A 21,053-nucleotide genomic window follows, 5' to 3' on the forward strand; every position below is an offset into this window, starting at 1 on the left:
GATGGCTGGACCTCACCTAAACTTTCATGAAATATCTACAATTGTTTTGTTTCCACAAAATAAGGGAGGTTTGCCATGCCTTTTTCGTTCATTTATTTCAAAACTTGAGCACCTGATATTTCAACGTGTCATGTCTGTTTTGTAGCTAACCTATAAATCACTGAATTGTTTACGTGATTGCAATATAGTGTTATCATTCTATTCCATACAATATACAGAGTGTTTGATATTTTGTCAGAGTATTCCATTGGCACTTTGTGCATTTTGCATTCACATCAGTGGCAAACACATGTAGTAAAGTCTTCATATATAGTGCATAGTGCATTTTTATATTTGACTTGCATGCACACATAAAATTGCCCAGTGTGGGTTCCAAAAATATATGTTTACATCAATGTGCAGTTTGGGTTGTAATTATGAATTTTATAGTAGAACTATACATTGTAGGCTGCAAGTTACGGTATACCTGATTGTGCTCTTTCAGATAGCCTTAGTAAATTTCTGTTCAGGTCTCAGTGAGTAAATGTTCTGTTTTGCCAACACTCTAAATTTTGAAACATAGATAGGTAAGCTGTTGAATACACGTACAGGAAAATGAAAACAGGTTCAATTGGCTTTCTCAGTTGATAAACAGAACAGCATACATGTATATCAACAGAAATTGGGTACTGTTTCACCTGTCAGTATAACTCGATGGTGGGAATACGAATGCCACAAACAAAGTAAAAGTCATATATGGCATGGTTTTCAGATACGACATCACCAAAGAAGTAAATTTCTGTGAGAAACGTTTGTACGTTTGCATTTCATGAAAAGCTACCAACATGCAGAGGATGTAAAAGATGCAAAACAGAATACATTCCATATTTTGGCCAGACTTGTAAAGACACGAGCAAATTATGGTCAAAGTCAATACCATCATTTAATCATCTTGTTTCTTTTTCAGTCAAGTAGAATACAAAAACTGTGTGATGGATATCTCTCAGCTACCAAACAGACCCACCGATGAAACCTCAGAGTCATCCAATACATCAGAAAGTGAAGCTGATTCAAGTAGTGACTCAGGTATGACAGCCGTGCTGCCTTTCTCCATGCTACAGACCTGTCAGATAGGGGAGAGCAAAATCATACCAAGTTTGGATATCCCTTGACCAGTAACCTACAGAAAACCAATGAATGTTAAATCTGGCCTTGGGACACTGCATTGTCATTCAGTTGCATTGCTTTTACATAGTCAGAAGGTCCCATGCATAGTATACACGTACATCACATCAAACACAGTGTGATCCTTCTACGATTATAGTGTTGGTCCTCAGATATTGTTGTTGATCTCCAGTATCACCACAACTCTCCTTTTTTTCATAAACAATAAATATAAAGCAGACATAGAGATAAATAATGCTTATGCTTCTTTGGTATAACTTCATGCATATTACTTTTTCTCTTTACAACATACAGAATAATACATACAGAAGAAAACATACAGAATATAGTTGAATCATTTCATATGTCATCAGCAGTAGAATACTGATTAAATTTGCCTTTCTCATCAACAATATCTGCACGTGAACACTGCTTCTAACTATTTCTATCATAGAGAAGTGTAAGCTAAAGCCTCATAACTTTTGCTCAAACCTTCCTCGGGGAAACTTTCTACCATTCTCTTACAAAAATAATGAATATCAATCAGGAGTCACCAGGCAAATTTTAGTACTAGAGAAAAAAATGTACAAAAATTTCTGATATGGAAAATAAAAATGGCTGCATCTCTATGTCAAGTCTATGGGGAAAAATTAAATGTTCGATATTCACAAAACTATGATGGTGAAAAGTTTAAACTTCAGTTGTGAGATTTTATTGTTAATTGCCTTAACGGCATATGTCCTTGTAAGTTTATAACTATAAGCTGAAGCATACCTGAAATTAAGTTTCAGAGGAAAACAAAAGACAGCAAACAAACCTGATGTGTGAGATCATAAAACAAGCCTGTTTAACAATACTGTCTTTGCTTACAGATGAGGAAGCTGATCCCAAGGAGAGCTCACACAACAGTGATGACAGTGAAAATAGAGACCATGGCTCCAAAAGAAGAAACCACTCCACCCAGAATAAGCACACCTCAAAGAAAGGCAAGAAACGGGCAAAGGGACCTGGCGGGAAAGGTGCCAAAAAGCAAAAATATGAGCAAAGACAACACAGGGACATTGGGGACACAAAAGTAATAACAGCTGTAAAACAGCACGTATTAGTCAATTCTGAGGAACCAAAAGTGAATGATGTAGCAGAAGAGATGGAAGAAAAAGTGTCTAAAGGGACACAACAGTCTGAAAGAACTGATGTTATCAGTGAGGATTCTATCAAAAGGAGAGGACGGCCAAGAAAACGCAAAGTCATCCAACATGTCAATTCTTGCAACAGCCGAGAGAGCAGTACAGGGGCTGGCAGTTCAGATGTAGCCCCTCATATTGAAGGTGCTAAAACTTCTCCACCCATCACAAATGATCAAAACCCCTGTATTCCGTCCCCTCAATTCGACAACGGTATAGGGGTCAAGTCAGAACGCCAGGAGACTGACTTCCAGCTGGAAAGCTGGGACAACCCACCAAATCGGGAGATCACTCGCGAGCAGGCCACACTGCTCGACACGCCAGATAGCCCCTTCACCAGAAATCAAAGCCTGCACCGAAACATCAATCAGTCGCCAGTTAGCCAATCACCGATGAGTATACATGACATTCCAAAGAGCCCTTTTCAGAAGACATCATCAATATCAAGTCCAAGTACAGGAGTGCCAGAATCAGTGCTCACACCACCGGCAACAGAGACCACCAAGTCAGGATTCGTTCTGCCACCAGTTAGTTCGTTGACCCCATCAGTGATTAACATTACCCACAATGACTCACACCACCCTTTAAACCCACCGACATCGCTGTCTCCAATGGAGACAAGCAAAGACAACCAACCCTCTTCAGAAACTGTGACATCTATCAGTGCCATTGCGAGTGCACATGCTAGTCTCTTAGCCAATCTTACACCCCAAGCTGCCAAAGAGTCTGTGATAAACATCCATCCACACGTACTCACCACTGATTCGGTGACCACAGCATATGCTGGCATGCCCTACGCTAGTTACGACAAGTACACATACTCGCCATACGGAACTGCTATGAACTTGGCCACCCACGCAGCGGCTTACCAAGGTAACCACTACAGCCATGTCTCACCCTATGGCAATTACACACAAAGTCAAGAGACTCCCATGGACTTGACCTACGGAAGTGGCTACGGCTCTCACATGCAAATTGTGCGACCTGAAATCTTACAGAATGTCGCCAAGCAGCAGTACCTCGGCGGGGCCAAGTCACCATATGCAGCATTCGCAGATGCACACGATCAGCTGTCCAAGCTACACAGTAAGAGCAACGCTGATGTTTCTGGTGGTGGCCAGCAGAAAGTTTGACACATGTAAAAATGTCTCCTATCCAAAATGAAGAGTACTTCCTCCCCTAAACCCCCTCCCCCCTTCTTTGTACCCCAAACAATCCTCTATGAGGTACGGCAATTGAAGAAAAATGTGACTGTAAAGTGATGATAGTGATTTGTGATTCTTTGTGTTCCCTGTATCAGTATTTTGTACACATATCATCACCTTTGTTTTATTTCTTGTGTTTGAATTTACAGTATGGGATGAAAAAAGTACATCTGATTCATACATCACCATGCCAAGTAAAAAAAATTTAAATAGAAATCAGAAACAACCAGAGAAAATAATTATTTTCGATCACATTTGCCAACATGTCAGACATGATATGCAGTTACTTCATTATCACATAATAATATCATTTTATAAAAATGACACAAAGTTAGGTAGAATTTCTTTCAAATTCACTCAAAAATAGTTCAATAATTGTCACTTTATGTGACAATTTGTTCCAAACTATTCAGCATTTTGTTTTTTTAGAATTACAATGTACTGCTTCCAGTAAAACATTGACTAGCAGGTGAGAGATTTGAGATGTTAGCACGCAACAAAGATGAACATAGAGTCAAAAACTATAATACAATTGTAAAAAGTCAAAAAAAAATTGAAATAATGACATAAATAAAAAAGTTCCCATATATGCAGTTTGAGTACCATGTGTGCAGTCTCGCTGCCATTCCTTTGCAGAGTACACTGTTTGATTTTTTCCTTTTTTTCAGTAAGCTTCCATTTTGGTACAAAGAAAGAAAAAAAAGGGCAAAAAATTTCATTTATATTTCAAATTTTATGTGTGCATTAAACTTTTTAACAAATCCCTCATTTGGGTTATAAAGAAACTGTTCCACTTTAATAAACGACAAAAACTTTTGAAATCTTAAGCAGGCTAGTGTGAAGTACATGTGGCTTGAGATTTCTCCTTTTCTCCTATGGAATAGGACTGCAGAAGCAATTTTCATTTCAATTTTGCAAAGTACTATAAAAAAGACGACAACAAAGTAAACGCTTGTGAAGCAATGTGTCATCCCCAATCTAATTGGGTGTGTTATATGTTGAGAAGTAGTGTGCTGTGAGCCAAAAGAAAAATGCCCTCAATCTAATTGAGACTAAATGCTTTTGTTTTCATTTTCATTTGCATTCCATTATCAATCAACTCATGATGTGTCAGCTACTTTACCAAGTATTGTAGATTTCAATAGACCTCATTCCCGGACCATTTCTAGAGACCTTCATGTAGTAACTCCTTAGCTTTTTCCCTGACAAATCTTATAAAAAAATATTTTTTCTAAGACACAGAAAGTATAATGCTGCAAATTTTTAGAACAGAAACGATATCAATTTTTATTGTGCAAAAATATTTCAGTTTAGTTTTTGAATTCAGGCACAATATCCATGCTGAAAGCCAATATAACGTGTTCCTGTCTATTTTAAACATTTCATAATATCCACGTTTTTGTTTTTGTTTGTTGTTTTATTTTTTGTTTTATTGGATATTTTTGTTGCTTGTCAGAAGCAACTGCCATTAAAAACATTATACTTGCCAATAGATAAGATTTTAGTTACAATTTGAAGTTGATTAATAGTGTACACTTTGTTTCAAGATTTTACAGAACAGTCTGTTCCTGAGTAGTCGACAATGATAGCATACTGTAAAAGTAGTTAAAACACCTGTGAACTGTTTACAGGGTGTGTTATTAATCAGGCATTGAGCTTGCCAAGATCAGATTATTCCAAAGCAAATGGAAATATGATTGTATCAAGGGCTAATGTTATAACAATGACACAGAGACCAAGTTCTGAATGATATAATTTAGTCTGTCTTTTCCTCTGTTGTAGTGCAATTGCCTGTCCTGTGTCTTGTTGAAATATCCAACTCAATTTAACATGCCAAAATAAAACTAGAGGCCAAATATTATAGTCAGTGCCAAGACAAAGAGTGTTCATAGACCGAAACCTGAATTGGTGAGTTTTTATTCATAGTGCTACATTATTCCACAACTTACAGTTATACAAATAGTCAAACAAGGTTGACATATTCATATTTCATTAGTGTTTAGTTGACTTCATTGATTTCAGAGTATTAACACCAAATTTCCAGCCTCAATTATGTTATTATGCACTGTACTATGATACAACGGGGCAACATTACAACCAATTTTCAGTCGTAGGTCTTTGTCCCGACAGACAAGTTTTGACTAGCTTGCACCTCCACAGTCTTTACACGACAAAAAAACAAACAACATATTGATAAAGTCATCTTCCAACCTGTTTTTGCTCTTATTATCAACATCATATTTTGATTTTCATTATGTACTCAATTTCGTTCTCCATTCCATGTTTAATGGAAATTCACTATTGCTGACGACAGGAGTTAATGGGATGGTACTTGTACCATACATGAACTAAACAGAAAACTTCAAAGTACAGCAATGGGCAGACATTTTCCATTGAAAAGAACCTATTTTCTTGATTGGAATATTTTTAATATCAAAGGATGTGATCACAGAAAGAGTTTAAGCACACCATCTTTTGCAATATTCATTATTCAACAGATTGACATTCTGTAGCTGTATGACAAAGTCCTGAATTGTCTTTATAAGCTTTGTTTGTGTAACAGTTCAGCATGTTGCTATGAACATGTCCCTGTCCCCATGATTCGGAACAACACATCAGTGTTATGTTACCAAGACAACAAGTAGACTGCATTATTTAGCATTATAAGCAAGACTGATCCATATAACAGTGAAAATCATGAATGAAAATCTCTAAGTTTGTTACTGTTATATTGCTCATAGTATCACTATTCCCCCATCCCCTTCCCAAAAGAGTATGAAATGATGTAATTTTTTATGTGTAGAAGTATGTTGATGTAGTCCCACGCCATGATTGAAGTTTGCTATGTATCTTCGGTTTTTACAGTACAGCATGTCTTTGTCTACGAAATTTCTCTGTGTAAAGTGTACCACACAAGTTGTTTGAATTTCATTTCTTTGTCTGTTGTCAACTGTTTTTGTTCTGACTGCTTGAAGCACATTCTCCAACCAAGCGTGTTTTATTACAAAATGACAGCAGTCTGTCAGACTGTCAATTCCAAGACAATGTTTTTTTCTTCTAGAAGCATGTATGTGTCACCTGTCTTAAACAGATTAAACCTCTTCCATTGTGTATGTTACTTGGCACAGAACAGAACGATATCCACACATATACACTATGATGAGTACTAGTAGTCTGAAACACAGCGACACCACAATATCTAAAACAACAGTTTAGTGGAAATATCTCGACCAGACCCCCATACTCTGCGGAGGTTACAGTACACATTCAAGCGAAAGCAATTACAGCGTATGCAATCATATATTTTTGTCAGTATTTTACTCTTACGAGACTGAACTATGTAAATAACAACATGAAATATGAACAGTTCACCACATTGTTAAATAAACAAAATGTTATGACACCTGCTATCTTGCCAGTACCATTTGAACTGTTACAGAAGTGGTACAGCGACATTTCAAACGGGGCAGCTAAGGGGACAAGAATTGTCTGCCAGGGAAACCTTCAATGTCAAAAAAAAACTAATAATGATTATAGAACTGTGTATGTAAAGATGAGTGAGAATGAAAATCTCCTCAGTTGTAATGTTGATAATAGTGTAGATCTCAGTGTGTAGAAATTTTTGTGTAATTAAGACTTACTAAGAAATTTGTTTGTGACCAAAAAAACAAGCAAACCAAGGTTACAGATTGAATCCACTCATTCATATGATGCAATTAATAGACCTTATTATACAAGAATTGTTTTGATTCTTAATAATGTAGTATTTTCAATAGGACTTTGTATATCCAGCATGGAATTCTGGGTAATATTTGCCTGTTTTGTTGTCATGGTTCACCCAGACTTCAGGTGCTGTGTTTACATCAGCTTCAGATTCAAATTGAGATGTTCTCGTACAAGCCAATAGAATCTTGCCCTGCCTGGACTGTTCTTGCCAAAATTCACACAGCCACATGCTGATGCTTAAAAAAATCCAGCTGCAACTCACTCTGTCAGCATTTGAAAGAAGTCAAAGGAAAGAAAAAGAAAAAGTAAGAGCCAGACAAAAACAGGGAAATATTACCAACCTAATCACAATGACATTTGCTGTAAAAAAAGAAAGACAATAACTAAACAACTTTCAACAGTGTTGAAAAATTGCATCAAACCTGTTGCTTGTAAATTTTGACAGGACAAACTTGTCATACTTCTTGCTGCCCAAGTGTTGTGACTTTGTGTACTATAGGTGTTTTTGTTCTGTATGTGGTTTCTCTTCTCAAAATGTAACATGACTTCCTAGCAAAATGGCATTAAATTTGTTTTCTTTTTTCAAAGACTAAGTGACAAACTTTAATCATATCAAGTATGCGTGTGAAATTTGTGAACATTAAAGCCCTGAACTTATCACATATACCATTGTTCATAAATGTCTTCATTTTCTGCCCGATATACATACCTGCCTAGAGTTCTACTAACCTGTAACTGTAGTGTCAGCAGACACTTTGAATATGAGATTGAATAAAACAACACATCGATGTTTTCTTCCATTTTTTTTAATAATGTAGAATCACACCAAGAGAAAGATATTTGGACTTTCCAACTTTTACTATACTTTGCTGGTATTCTGTTTATATGGACTTATCTTAAAGTTTGTTGAGTACAGTAAATGATCCCACAGAGTTAACATAGGAACAGCAGCAATTTTGAATTTCAAATATTGATAAATTTTAGATTATTTGCTTTTTTTAGTACAAATATTTGCACAGTGACAGCTGATTTGATTTTTATTCTCTATTCTGAAAAATATGTATGGTGTAAAGTTTCCGTGAGGAATGTCTGAGCACACGTTTAAATCTTTCAATTCTGAGACATTTTCTACCATATGACCAATAGCAGCAACTTACATGATTCTGCACTACGTTACATACCAGTATGTGTACTGTAAAGTCAGCATAAATGTATGTGCTTTGGCTGATCTATGATTCATTACTGTGTGTGTTGTGTAATGTTTTGCAGCCATCTTTGACAAATTTGTTTCTACTGATAGCCCAAAATGACAAGGCAATAGTCTGCAAGGCAATAGTCTGCAAGGTAATTGTCTGCAAGGCAATAGTCTGCAAGGCAATAGTCTGCAAGGCAATAGTCTGCAAGGTAATTGTCTGCAAGGCAATAGTCTGCAAGGCAATAGTCTGCAAGGTAATAGTCTGCAAGGCAATAGTCCACTTGTACACCAAAGAAAATAAAATCCATGGTTCATTTTAGACTTATATACTATTTTGAAGAATCATAATCTAGTATGTCAAGAAACAGTTGATCAAACATAATCATGTTCTCAGAGAGACAGGGCCTACTTTCTAAAGTACGCCCTCTATAGGCAAGATGAAAAATAAACGCGCATGGAATGTCTACTTTCCTAACACATAGATTATACTTTGGGTCACGGTACATGCAAGTATTTTGCACACAATCTTGACACACTGTTGAAAGCAAGTGACTTCCTCTTTTAGCCCAACATCTAGACACTCCATCAGTGATGTGCTGTTTCAATGGAAACACTTAAGTGTTTGGTAAAGTTTCAGGACAATTATGATTTCACTTCAATGTTCTACATATATGATCATAGCAAGCAACACATGTAACACCATTCAATAAGTCCCACAACTTGGCAGTAGCTGACTAAATGACCCATAACTTTATCTTGGCCATCCTTGAGGCTGCGTCCTTGAGAACTTACCATAGGTCAAGGACGTATCAACTGAAGTAAATCATAGGTCTCAGGGGACAATGCTTATGATTGTTGGGGTACGGTATCTTGAATTCAATTCAGTACTCCACAATTTCAGTTATTTCTTGGCAATTTTCTTTGCATGCCACGTCAACATTGAGTAATTTTCACCATCTGGTTGTCTGCCAGATGTATCTAATTTGTTTTAAACCACAAACTTATGTCAGCCAACACATGTTAAGAATGGCATCACAGCTGTGACTGTGTTTCATCCAAATTCCATCCTGCTCAATCTTCTACTAGACAACCAACTTCGAAATTATTTTTTGTCACAATCAAATTCAAATTAATCATCACCATCATCATACCAATCACTGATAAAGATTTCACTGATGAAAAAACGACACAAATCTGTCTAATTTTAATAATTATGGCTTTGTTTATTGTGAATGCTTGCAAATTTTCAAGCGGTATTAACAATAAGCCATAAAACACGAGGAACAACTTTCGCATTCATTCACAAATGAAATAGACAAAAGATCACCAACTAGATGATTCTCATTAATGGGAATCACGTCTTCTCTTTTCAAAAAATCAACTCTTCTCTTTTTTATGTAAATACATATTTTGTTTCAGACCTTGTGCGTTGAGATTCCAAAGATAACTCAAGTAAGTTTGAGACATGTTATGCTCTTCCAAAGACATTACTATTACACAAAATTTGAGAAACCATGACTTTCTATAAGATGAATGATACAGTACATAATATTGAATATTTTTTTATAATACAACATTGAGAAAGATAGATTGTGGACATGTCTTATTCATAGTGCACCAACTCATCAACAGTACATAATCAGTGCACAACATTTCTACACAAAAAATATACAATAAATCTACAAGTTGTCTTCAAGAATGCAAAGCAGAAATAAAACACAGAATAAGACAAGAAAACACAGAATAAAATTCATGGAAAAGCATCAAGTTTCAGACAGTCAAAGTTATGAGGTTTAGATATTAAAAGACGAAAGGAGAAAATGTCACATTATGTAGGTAGCTGTTGAAAAACTGATATCTCAATCAATTCTTTACATTGAAAGGGAAAAAGTGTCTTGAAACATGTGAAAGCCTTCAGCAGAACACAAGACACTGCCTAAATACAAATATCAATACCTTTTATGTAAGACTAGGATGGATCTACACATTCTTTATCAAAAGACCTGTTAAAAGAGACACAGCATTTATGTAAAGCTTGGATCAAATGAATCAGATACTGGAACAGAAAAGAGTACAATTCAAAAAGGCAAAAAAATTTGAGTGTGGAAATGAGATAATACTTGCAGACTTGACTTTTGCCAAATGACTGAACAGTTTCATTCTAAGATGTATGACAAATTGAAGAGAAAGGGGATGCAGTTAACCCTATGAGTGGTAATTTTTCCCACCAAAATTTTGTGCAACATTTTACCAAATTTTATGAATTTTTCGGCAAATATTTTGATGATTTTGGACCAAATGGATGTAACTCTTCATTGGCATGAGTTTTTGACCAAAATTTTGTGGAAAATCTGAAGAAAATACTGTCTGCAACAACAATTTTCAGCAATATTTTTTCATAAAGGCAACAAAAATTGACTTAAGCGATCAGAGGCTTTACTATGGTGTAGACATAAAGACATCATCAGTAGGTAGGATCTGATGCATGGCAAACCATTGCCCAGATATTATCTCAATGTCAGGCATACACCGCCATTTATATACCAACAACTTTCTCAAGCACTGTATGGCGTTTGTTTTTCCCACTGAGTGAAGCTCCTGTGAAAATCTTTCCAGACCAAGCAGACAATACATTCAAACATGTGTTACTGAAATCAATCTCTGCATTCTGTTCACGTTACAAGACAACACCTGAGTACAATAAAGCATGTAATTTTCATGTCAATGAAGGGTGGGTTTATCAATATCTTCATGCCTGCACGGTCATTTTTCATCATAACATAATCTAGTGTGTAATCATGAGCTAGATTTTGACAAATCGCCACGCAATGAGTCATCAAAACAGAGACTTTCATCAAAAACAGCAGTGAGGCACAGTATGAAAATCATCAAGGTTTTCCTTCAAAAATTTACCCGCAAAACTGAAATTGTTTTAAACTTATAGGAATCTATAGAACCTTACCAACTGAACATGAATAAAGTGCTCTGCTATATGAAAATACACATATGTTGCTAAGAACACCTAAAAACTCCTATCAGTGTTACTTCATGGTTGTCTCCAACAATATCAGTCATTATGGCATGTCAATTACATTACATCGTTTGCAACCATGGATGATGGGTAATACAATATTTCTACATGCTACCTTGCACACGTATGTACATATCACTATAACACGGACTGTAATATCCTCTATTTTTTTCTCTTAATATATGAATCAACCTAAAATGATCAATAAATTACTTTGAATATGCTGTTTGAGGTATTTTCTCATTAATAGATGTTTAATGTTGTTAGTTTGTTTAGCTTGCTCTACAGAGGTGAAAGAGTATCGCTATAACAGAAATGAACTTTATACATATTTTTTCATGTATTGTATGCAATTATAGTAGGATATGTTGGTTACTATAGGAACAGTAAATTTAAAATGACTCTTCACGTCAAGATCCTAGATTAAACCTTACAAAAAATGCACTTCAAGGCATAACCATCCATGGGCTGAACAAAGATGGCTGGTCACACCAGAAAATGGCCAAGAAGTGCTGCAACTACGACGGCGACCAAATAAACAGCGGCAAAGATGGCAGAATATGTATTAACAGAGGATTGCCATGTGTCTAGGGTCAGCAAAGGGCAATCCAAAGAGCGTCTATACATTTCACAGGATTTGTGGGGTCGGTCAAAGGTCAAAACTGTCAGCTGAAGGACAAAAATGTCAAATAATGAATGAATGAATGAAGGACCGCTTCATTGACAGAGATGTCCAAAAAAAGAAATTGAGCGATGGAACAGATGATCCAACAATTGCAACAATGTCCACAATGAAGGCAAAAAGAGAAGATACTATTAAAAACAAAGGGGGAGGGGGAATTGACCATATTATGAGGGGACAATCTACATGCGGAATTTGAATCCACTTCGAGTATAATTCAGTATAACACACAAAATGACTGTTCTTACTTATAAATATTACTGACATTTACAATGAGTTAAATTTCAGCTTTACAAAGGCTGAGTTGAATTAATGATAAATAATCCTATAATTATTACACTTTCAATTTTTGTGCGTGCATTCGCTGTTGTTGATTAGCCCTTTTTTTCACAACTGCAGCCATCTTTCTTGTTATCATTCGGCCATCACAGATATTTTGATTTGGCGTGTGTCTACGTATGTAGTTCTGTCAGCCAATAAATGCCATTATAAGTAAAAGGCTGCACGTTATGACAGGGGCAAGCTCGAAAAAGGATATCTGTGCGTAAAGTCATATTCTGGGCAATATCTTATTGTAATCATCATACATTTTTATGATACTATGTACAAGTGATGTGATCTATATTTCAATGTTCTGTGATTTGACTCGCCTTGGAACTGTTACATACTAAGTATTGAAAAGTTTCAAACAAATAAGTTTTTGAGTTCAGGTGTTTCTACAACTCAACAGTTTCTAGTTGAAAAGCTTCGGTAAGTTGTGTTTTTCGCTCCTTAAACATCACTTCAAAGGCAGACTTGATTAAATACATCTCAGATGCTGTGAAATGATGAGCTCAAATAAAGTGGCATTTCAGCAGACACTGAGGTAATGTATTTCCACAAAAAAAAAATTCCTGCAGCAAGTAGGTGAGGAAAATGTTTGAATACAGTAAATAACCATTGAAATATGGATAAGGGCATATATTTGGTGACCAACACTATTACATCTGTACACAATTCAATGTCTTGATACATTGGGAGACTTGTAAGTCACTATTTCTGAGAAAAAAAGTTTTGCTGCGTGTACATGAGTCTGATATTTTTGAAGTTAGTTCCATCCATACGACTCTAAGTCTCCTATGAAATAGCCACCAAGTTATCGACATATTTGCACGAAGTGTTTGAATAGTTCAACAGATATCACTGATGATGACACAAAACAGGTTGTGTGACATCCCAGCTTTGAATTCAGTCAAAAGACACAGACATCATTTTAGATGATGTTTAGCGAGTACAGCGGCATGTTACGTCACGGCAAACGACCATGTCACAGCGTCATGCTACTTTGTGTCTCACAACGGAATCCTTCTATCACACTGCTCATCGTTGGCCTCAATTAAGGAATGGGTCCGTTAAATTGTGATATGATTCGCGGTGACTCGGTATGTACTCCAGGTCGTGGACTTCCAACTGTAAGAAGTGACATACATTTGTGTCAGTGATTGGATGTCACAGAAAACACATGCACATGCCACGTCAAAGCCGTATCAAACAACACCGTTATTGCTACCACCAGCACAACAAAGCAAAGTTTATTAGCAAAGCTAGATGAGTGCAGCTATAAATGCAGCCATAGCGATGTTCATATGATTATGACAGCAGTTTATACGTCAGGTAGCCTGGTGGCTAAACTTTAGCGATTGCACACACAACACAAAATTTTCTTAATTTTGATAATGCAAAACACTCAAATATAAATATCCTGAACTGAAGTTTGATGTAGCCGTGATAACCTGGTCTGTTTATCTAACCTTTGACCTTTACAAAATGGAATTATGGGAACTGTGGCAACTGAACACACATTATCCAAATCAGACATAAACCAGAGATGTAACACTCACTAATAGGTGCATCACCAGGAAACAAATATCTGACATTTGTGATATCCTTTAGAAGGCCCTGACTACTCTAGCAGCTTCCATCAGTCAATTGCCCTAGTCACCATCAGCTACAAATAACACTGAATTTTTATATCTTTGACATTTGAATAGACAAGGGTTCATTAGAGTAATAAATTATCGTGAACCTCTCAGATTTTTGCCTCAAACAAAGTTTATTTGCTTGTTAAATTATTACCCTGACATTACCATCTCAAACAATACTGAAAGCCTAGCGTGGGCACACTTATTTTTCACCATGGAAAAATGTGAGTCTGTATACATGACAAGCAATTCACGTTTATTGACTTGTCAGTAGACTTTACACAGAATTCCTTTCAAGACTCTCAACGTTGCAACACAGACACTACAAGCTAACATTACATGTCTGACCAGTCATCAAACAAAGTCTTGGTTTTTTTTGGAACACATTGATCTGTTTTCAACACGTGAGGTCAAGTGGGTCAGATGTCACCACTGTGTCCAGTTACTTGGCCTTCCCATGGCTAGCATAGACAATATTCCTCATAGAGGGACGCACAGAGGGTGCTAAATGATGATGATATTATGCCAGAGATATTCCACATGGAAGTAAAGGGATATGTGATTCTTGGCAGAGAGCGATAAATAAACAAGTTTCTCAGAGTTTTTGGTTCACAGGCCAATACTGTCTGTGTCAAAAGTGACAATAAATTTACATTCTTCCTTGTAAACATACCTTCGTGTTCTATAACGTGAAACACTAGCATTCAGAGATATTAACAGGCCTAGTTTATCAAAATGCTTGTTAAAATTTCAATTACTCAGTTGGTACTAGAGTACTAATCCATTATTATTTAAACTTCTGTTACTTTCCTGTCTTTTATAAGAGATCAATGTATGACGACGCAAACACAGCCTCGTAGGGACTTTTCATCGGCTTAATGCTCTTATAATAACGCAAGATGTGACTTGGGCGATGGTGATATGCTATGATATGTAAAAGCAATGACGTCAAGCAAGCACAACAGCCATTATAGTATATTATTAACAAAGCTCATTAGCAGCGTTGATGTGCAGCAACGGAGCAAGCACGCACACATGGATACTTTGTAGACGAAGCGATGTCACCGCCTTGCTGGTTGATGTACATGTATTGTGTCTAAGATCACACATTATGTCTATCTAATACAAAACACACACCATTACATGGCACTCCCATTTCAGCTTCTTTATACTGGTTGTGAAAACACTGTGGTTTGATTTCCTCCCACTCTACAACCAATTAGATCCTAAATTTAGCATTCTGTACATGTCCCCAGGGGGCATGCATCCAATGTCTTGGACAGAACTATTATCTTTGTGGGGGCAAAATACACGTAGGATGGGAAAATGAATTGTCGAATAAAGCAAATATGAACAATGTTTTTAAATCAATTGCATAGAGAATGATGTCACTGCATTTTCATTGACAGTTACCATCAATTTTCTTGAGTTTTTCGATAATTAAAAAAAACGTTAGCATTCAGCATAAAAGATAATTCATAAAAGCTTTTACAACGTGTTGGCACAGGAAATATGAAGCTGCTAAGTCTAGCCTTGAAAAGAATGAATCAGCAAAAATATATTGACATTCTATTCAAATGACTGTGCATGCTGTACGGCTCGGTCATGCTATTCTAGAACATTTGCTAGACATTACCATGGTATGATTTCTTATCTATTTCAAATTTGAAATGAGAGATGAATTGGTATATGCAGCAGTCTATAAATGTGAACACTGAAGCCAGAAAATCTGAGGAAAACCTTGAAGGCAGTGTTCCAAAAAAAAATAACCCCAAAGTGACATGCCATTTCAAAGTATAAATCATGTGGGCCAGAGTTCAAATGAGGTCACATTTGTCAATACTGTGGCTGCAAACAAGTCATAGCTATTTCCTGTCTTTTATTTCCTCTCTCAGTCTCAAATAAAACACCAACTGATAAAATTGAAGGGATGTGCTAGACTTTAACTCTCATATTTTTTATTATATCTGTGATTTCTTTGATCATTCATCTGAGATGGTACACAGTCACTAATTTCATATAAGAGATTAGCAATGTTAACAAAATGAAGATTTTGCCAAGATAACCTTGTAGAAATGTTTGACTACTTCACTGCAATGCTGAAATGGAATTGCCAAGTATCCTATACTTTATTCAACCACCTCTCCCAAAGTTGTACAGTCAGACTGTGTGGTGATGCCAAAAAGTTTAGAATCTAGGCTGTCTTTTCTTCTTGTACGGCTGGACTAGGTGCTGATGCCAAGACAGTCTAGAATCTACACTTTCATTTTTGTTGTGGCTCTTCAAACATGAAAATTCTGTGTTTGCTAAGCCATAACATGACAAGCAAGATACTAGACTGATATTTTGACAGACATAAAACTTTATTCTGAACATTGAAGAAAAAAAAATGTTGACAGTAAAATATGACATTGACCTACCTGAAAACCTCTGTTTGGCTCTTGTTCTCTCAACGGCATCAAAGTACCATACTGTGATTGCATACCTAGGGGGTCAAATAAAAGTTTCAGATACTCAAACACTCGTAAATAATTATGTGCCTACTTAATTCTCAATGTCAAGGGTTTGTGGCACGTACATGGATGTTGAAATTGTCAATGGATCTTGCTATGTTTACAGCAAAGGTTTATGCATCCATAAATCACCATCTGACACTCTAACAACAAATCTTATTGCAAGGAGCCATAACAATCTAAAATGTAACCCTTTTCCTGCCAAGTCCATATTTCACCATAAGGTCAAGATGGTTAAAATTAATGAAACACAACATATTCCATATGGTGTATTTTAACATAATACTGTACTTTTGAAGGCTGTCGAAAATGTAAATACTGTCAACTTGATTTTTTTGGACTAAAGACGCTATAACAGACCAAGTCAAGGGGGTGAAAATACGTCATGTTTTGGCTCAATACCGCTTTTTACTGACTTGGCTGATGGGGAAGTAATAGTCTTAATACTGTCTGGCAGGAAAAGGGTCAAATCAGCAATTTGAGGAAGAAAACTTTGTGAGAAAATAACATGTGGCACTAAGTTACTGTGTGTGAAAAAAAACAGCCCTAGAAGAACCATGACTGGACAGCTGAGTTGTATGGAGTGGTGTGAAGTAGACAGATGATCTGCTACAAGGAACATACAAATACGATACAGAGACTGAGTGACATGGATATCTGGAGATTGCGCACCTGGTTGCATAGGCTGGCAAAACTTCATGTGGATTGCGTCTATCTGACCAGAAAAATAACAATCTGTCAAAAACTGGTTCAATATTAGCAACCCTACTTCTGCCTTCAGGATATATCCTCAACAACCTCCAGTTTCCTAAAAATAAAAGTAAAAAGGGTTATTTTGATGGTTTTCATCACTAGTATATGTAAAACGATGAACAAGTGTTTCTGCTTCATCAAAATGTTGATCACACAAAGTATTGTTGACATTCCAAATGACTTTCAGACAAACAATTGTGGCAATGAACAGACACATTTCCTCAACAATGATAAGACTCTGATTTTTGAAATTTATGAAAATCATTGCTTGGTAATTTGTTTTTTGATGACTGCAGAGTTGACATTCCATAAAATGGAAATGATGCTGATTTTGGTAAGCCTCATCCAAGCATGGCTTCAAGAAAATATGACACTTGCCAAACCTGCTTGCAAAAAATAATCACTGTGACGATTCATGAAATTGTTCATAGATCTTTTCAATTTTGTTTTCTGTGTATTAACCAAGAGGAACTAAGTTTACCCTGACTGTCACCAAAGGAAAACAAGTACTGCAGTAAAAGATTAATAAATGTTTCCACAAAACTGGTGCAGATAAAGATTCTTTGGAAATCAAATAAACACTACAGATATATTTGATTACACTACCTTGCTGTTCCAGCCTTTATTCAAATAGTAAATACAAGTGACACATCTTCCATCTTCATTTGGATTATCAACATGTTTAACATAACCTCTACCGTCACCCGGATAACACGCAACCATTGCCTAAAAGTGAAAAAAAAAATACAAGCATGTTAACTCAGAAAATAGAGATAATCTTGTGAAAGTTTTTAACAGCGGCGGTAAATCCTTGTCTGTTGTCATGGTGACACAATAAGAAGCTATTGCATGGTCTTTTCATGCTTGTTAGCACTGTAAATTGTCGGCACCATTCATTTCGCATTCCTGCCTACCCAGGTCACTTCTATGAAAACGTGCCCCAGTAATTTGTCGCTGATGAAATGTTAATGAAGCAGGCACAGTTACATACTAACATCATTTTTGATAATCTGGACAAGAAGATTTATAATGATGATGTCAGCTACATGTAGCGGTCATTTAATCTGACATTTTATTGCCCTGTCATTTGCTGCGTCTAAATTTGTGAAATACCTGCCACTGAAAACCCTCAAATATTAATAAGAATGACACTTGGAAACACATTTATTATCAAAACACAGTGAGTTATGAAAGCTTGTCGTTTGAACAGCTGTGCTATGCATACTTATTCAAAGTAGCTGATGAGTACAAGAGTAGTTGGGAAGAAAGACAAAAATAAGGTAAAATTGTATTCTGGATATGGTCCAAGAATTGAAAGATTCACAATTAATCATTTCACAAATCCCTCCTGAACGGACATCGCAAGCAAAAACAACCCACTTCTGAAGAAGAATTGAAAGACTTGTGGAAATAAATTCTCAGTTGACTGATACGTGACATTTCAGGGAAATACTACAAGCAACCTACTTTTGCCCAAGGAATGGTTCATGCCATCCCAAAAGCTCTTATGCTGTTCCCAACTGACCACCTATATTATTTTAATGCATTACGCACACTGGCTGAATACATGTTCCTTTACATGTACATAGCCCTAGGTGACTTTTTACATCTCAACTCAGATAATACCACCTTGCATTTTCTTTTTCTTTTTCCCCCTCAGTGGAGCTGTAACCTTGGTGACATTACAGTATATCTAGTTTCATCAGGTCACATGATAAGGATCTGATCAGAAGGGCTATCAACGCTTTCATGTGTGTTTCATGTGTGTGTAGCACGTACAGTACGTCTATCTACATTAGTAATACTCTCCTAGTTCTGATGAAGACACTGATGTCACATGTCTACTACTTTCTTCAACATATTTTTCAAAGAATCATTGAAGCATATGTAATTCCGTCAGAAAGGCTGTTTACATGAAATCATTTCTAAATAAAAAAATGTGATCTCGCTCTTCAATTTGATTTGCATGCAGTAGGTTTGGTTATCTATACTTAAATTAACCGCTGACTTTTTGAGTGAATGACCAATTTGAGAATTTTATTGCCCTGTCATTTGCTGCGTCTAAATTTGTGAAATACCTGCCACTGAAAACCCTCAAATATTAATAAGAATGACACTTGGAAAAACATTTATTATCATTTATTATTATTAAAATTTTGTTCCCATATACCTTTCGACGAAATGTATGGTGAAATGCAGCTGTAGCTTTGAAAGCACGGTTCTGATCTGATTTGATGTATTGCTGTCAGCTGTGTAACTCCAAGGTGTGTGAGGGAGTTGATCTGAAGTACACAATTACTGCAAACACAATGATTGTTACAACCTGACATCTTGGATGCATTCCAATTGCTACAGAAATAAAACACTGCCACACCCATTTTATCATCTTATAACCTTTTATATCGTACATGTCGTAATCAAAGAACAGAATCACGTAACTTTGAAATAAATCTTACGTATCAACACAAATCTATCATACAGAGTTGGATTTTTTCCTTTCAATTTACTCTGCCATAAAAAACTACACTTCACTGCTTTCCGGTTCATTCTAATATTTTCATTTTGATATTTTCATTCTAATATTTTCAAGACTTATCTATTTGTCCTTACGACATGTCAGTCTACGAAAGCAGTATTGTCACAGGAGAGTACAACTTATTGATCATATTGTTTGTTTTCAAACCCTTGAGGGTGTTTAAAAATGACAACAAACTCAGTATAAAGATCACATGTATACTGTAAGCAAAGAATTGTAACCAGTAACGCATGAGAATACAAAGTCCATGAGATGTCAGCATAGAATGTGATCATGTATCAACACAGCAGTACATTTTCTCTTTACGCTCCGTCTTTTTTCATGTCTTATTTCAGTATCCAATATTGAATTTGTCAAGGATGTACATTCTAAATCTATGTCTATTGGAAGTCAGCTGTTCCAAATATTTTACTGTCATTTGCAGAATCATCCTCTCTGAGTGTAAACAAACCTCATTTTACTCAACTGCTTATGACTTGCTCAACCGATGGAAATTAAAACATTTTGACATGAAAAATTTACTCCAACAAGCTTTTCCTTGTAGAACTGACTCCACCAAGGGCTGTTTTTCAGTAACTATGTAATGTCATCTTTGTGTTCTGCAGTTGTACATTCACAGTGCCATTACTACAGGGAGAAATATCTCACTAGATGTACATGATTGTCTAGATCAGTCAATGGATGTACATGTTTGAATCGCTTTCTTGTAAAAGCAATATTGTTTTAAAACATCACAGGGATGACGCACCTGCTCAACGGGACGGGCAATGGTCTTGTTTTATCACTTTAATTTTGGATTCTTGTGGATGAATTTTCCAATTACCCAATTACTACATGTATATACATGCATTGCCTACAGGCTAGCACAATTCATTAATATTGTATTTTAGCATTAGCAAATGTTTTTTTACCCTCAGAGTCATTTCAGTTTGCACAATTCCAACACATCCTGACACACACCCTGGCACAGGCACTGACAGACTAACCCACAGGATACATGCATGTTGTAAAACATGATCACAATGTATGTGGAGACACAAATCACTCAGAAGAATGAACTATTTGCGGCACATTGCAAGCACTGCAGACTAATTCCTCTACTACACTACTTTTCAAACATGAAC

The 21,053-nt window shown here is 36.2% G+C and overlaps 2 protein-coding genes across 10 annotated transcripts in view; one reads left to right on the top strand and one right to left on the bottom strand.

The window, feature by feature from the left end:
- Window positions 1-7,922, top strand: part of LOC139150200 (neuronal PAS domain-containing protein 3-like) — a 138,357-nt gene extending 130,435 nt beyond the window's left edge. For all 9 annotated transcript variants that reach the window (XM_070722412.1, XM_070722419.1, XM_070722416.1 and 6 more), the window contains 2 exons: window positions 947-1,065; window positions 2,016-7,922. In XM_070722412.1, the coding sequence (XP_070578513.1) occupies window positions 947-1,065; window positions 2,016-3,460 (1,564 nt within the window). In that variant the 3' untranslated portion in view covers window positions 3,461-7,922. The remainder of the gene's footprint in view (window positions 1-946; window positions 1,066-2,015) is intronic.
- The window catches only part of LOC139150202 (egl nine homolog 1-like), a 227,996-nt gene that overhangs the window by 107,343 nt on the left and 99,600 nt on the right, over window positions 1-21,053 (bottom strand). Inside the window, 4 exon segments of the mRNA XM_070722421.1 lie at window positions 16,548-16,612; window positions 17,313-17,436; window positions 17,439-17,448; window positions 18,000-18,119. Coding sequence (XP_070578522.1) covers window positions 16,548-16,612; window positions 17,313-17,436; window positions 17,439-17,448; window positions 18,000-18,119 — 319 coding nt within the window.

The sequence above is a fragment of the Ptychodera flava genome, chromosome 14 (assembly GCF_041260155.1).
Source record: "Ptychodera flava strain L36383 chromosome 14, AS_Pfla_20210202, whole genome shotgun sequence".
Lineage (NCBI taxonomy): Eukaryota > Metazoa > Hemichordata > Enteropneusta > Ptychoderidae > Ptychodera > Ptychodera flava.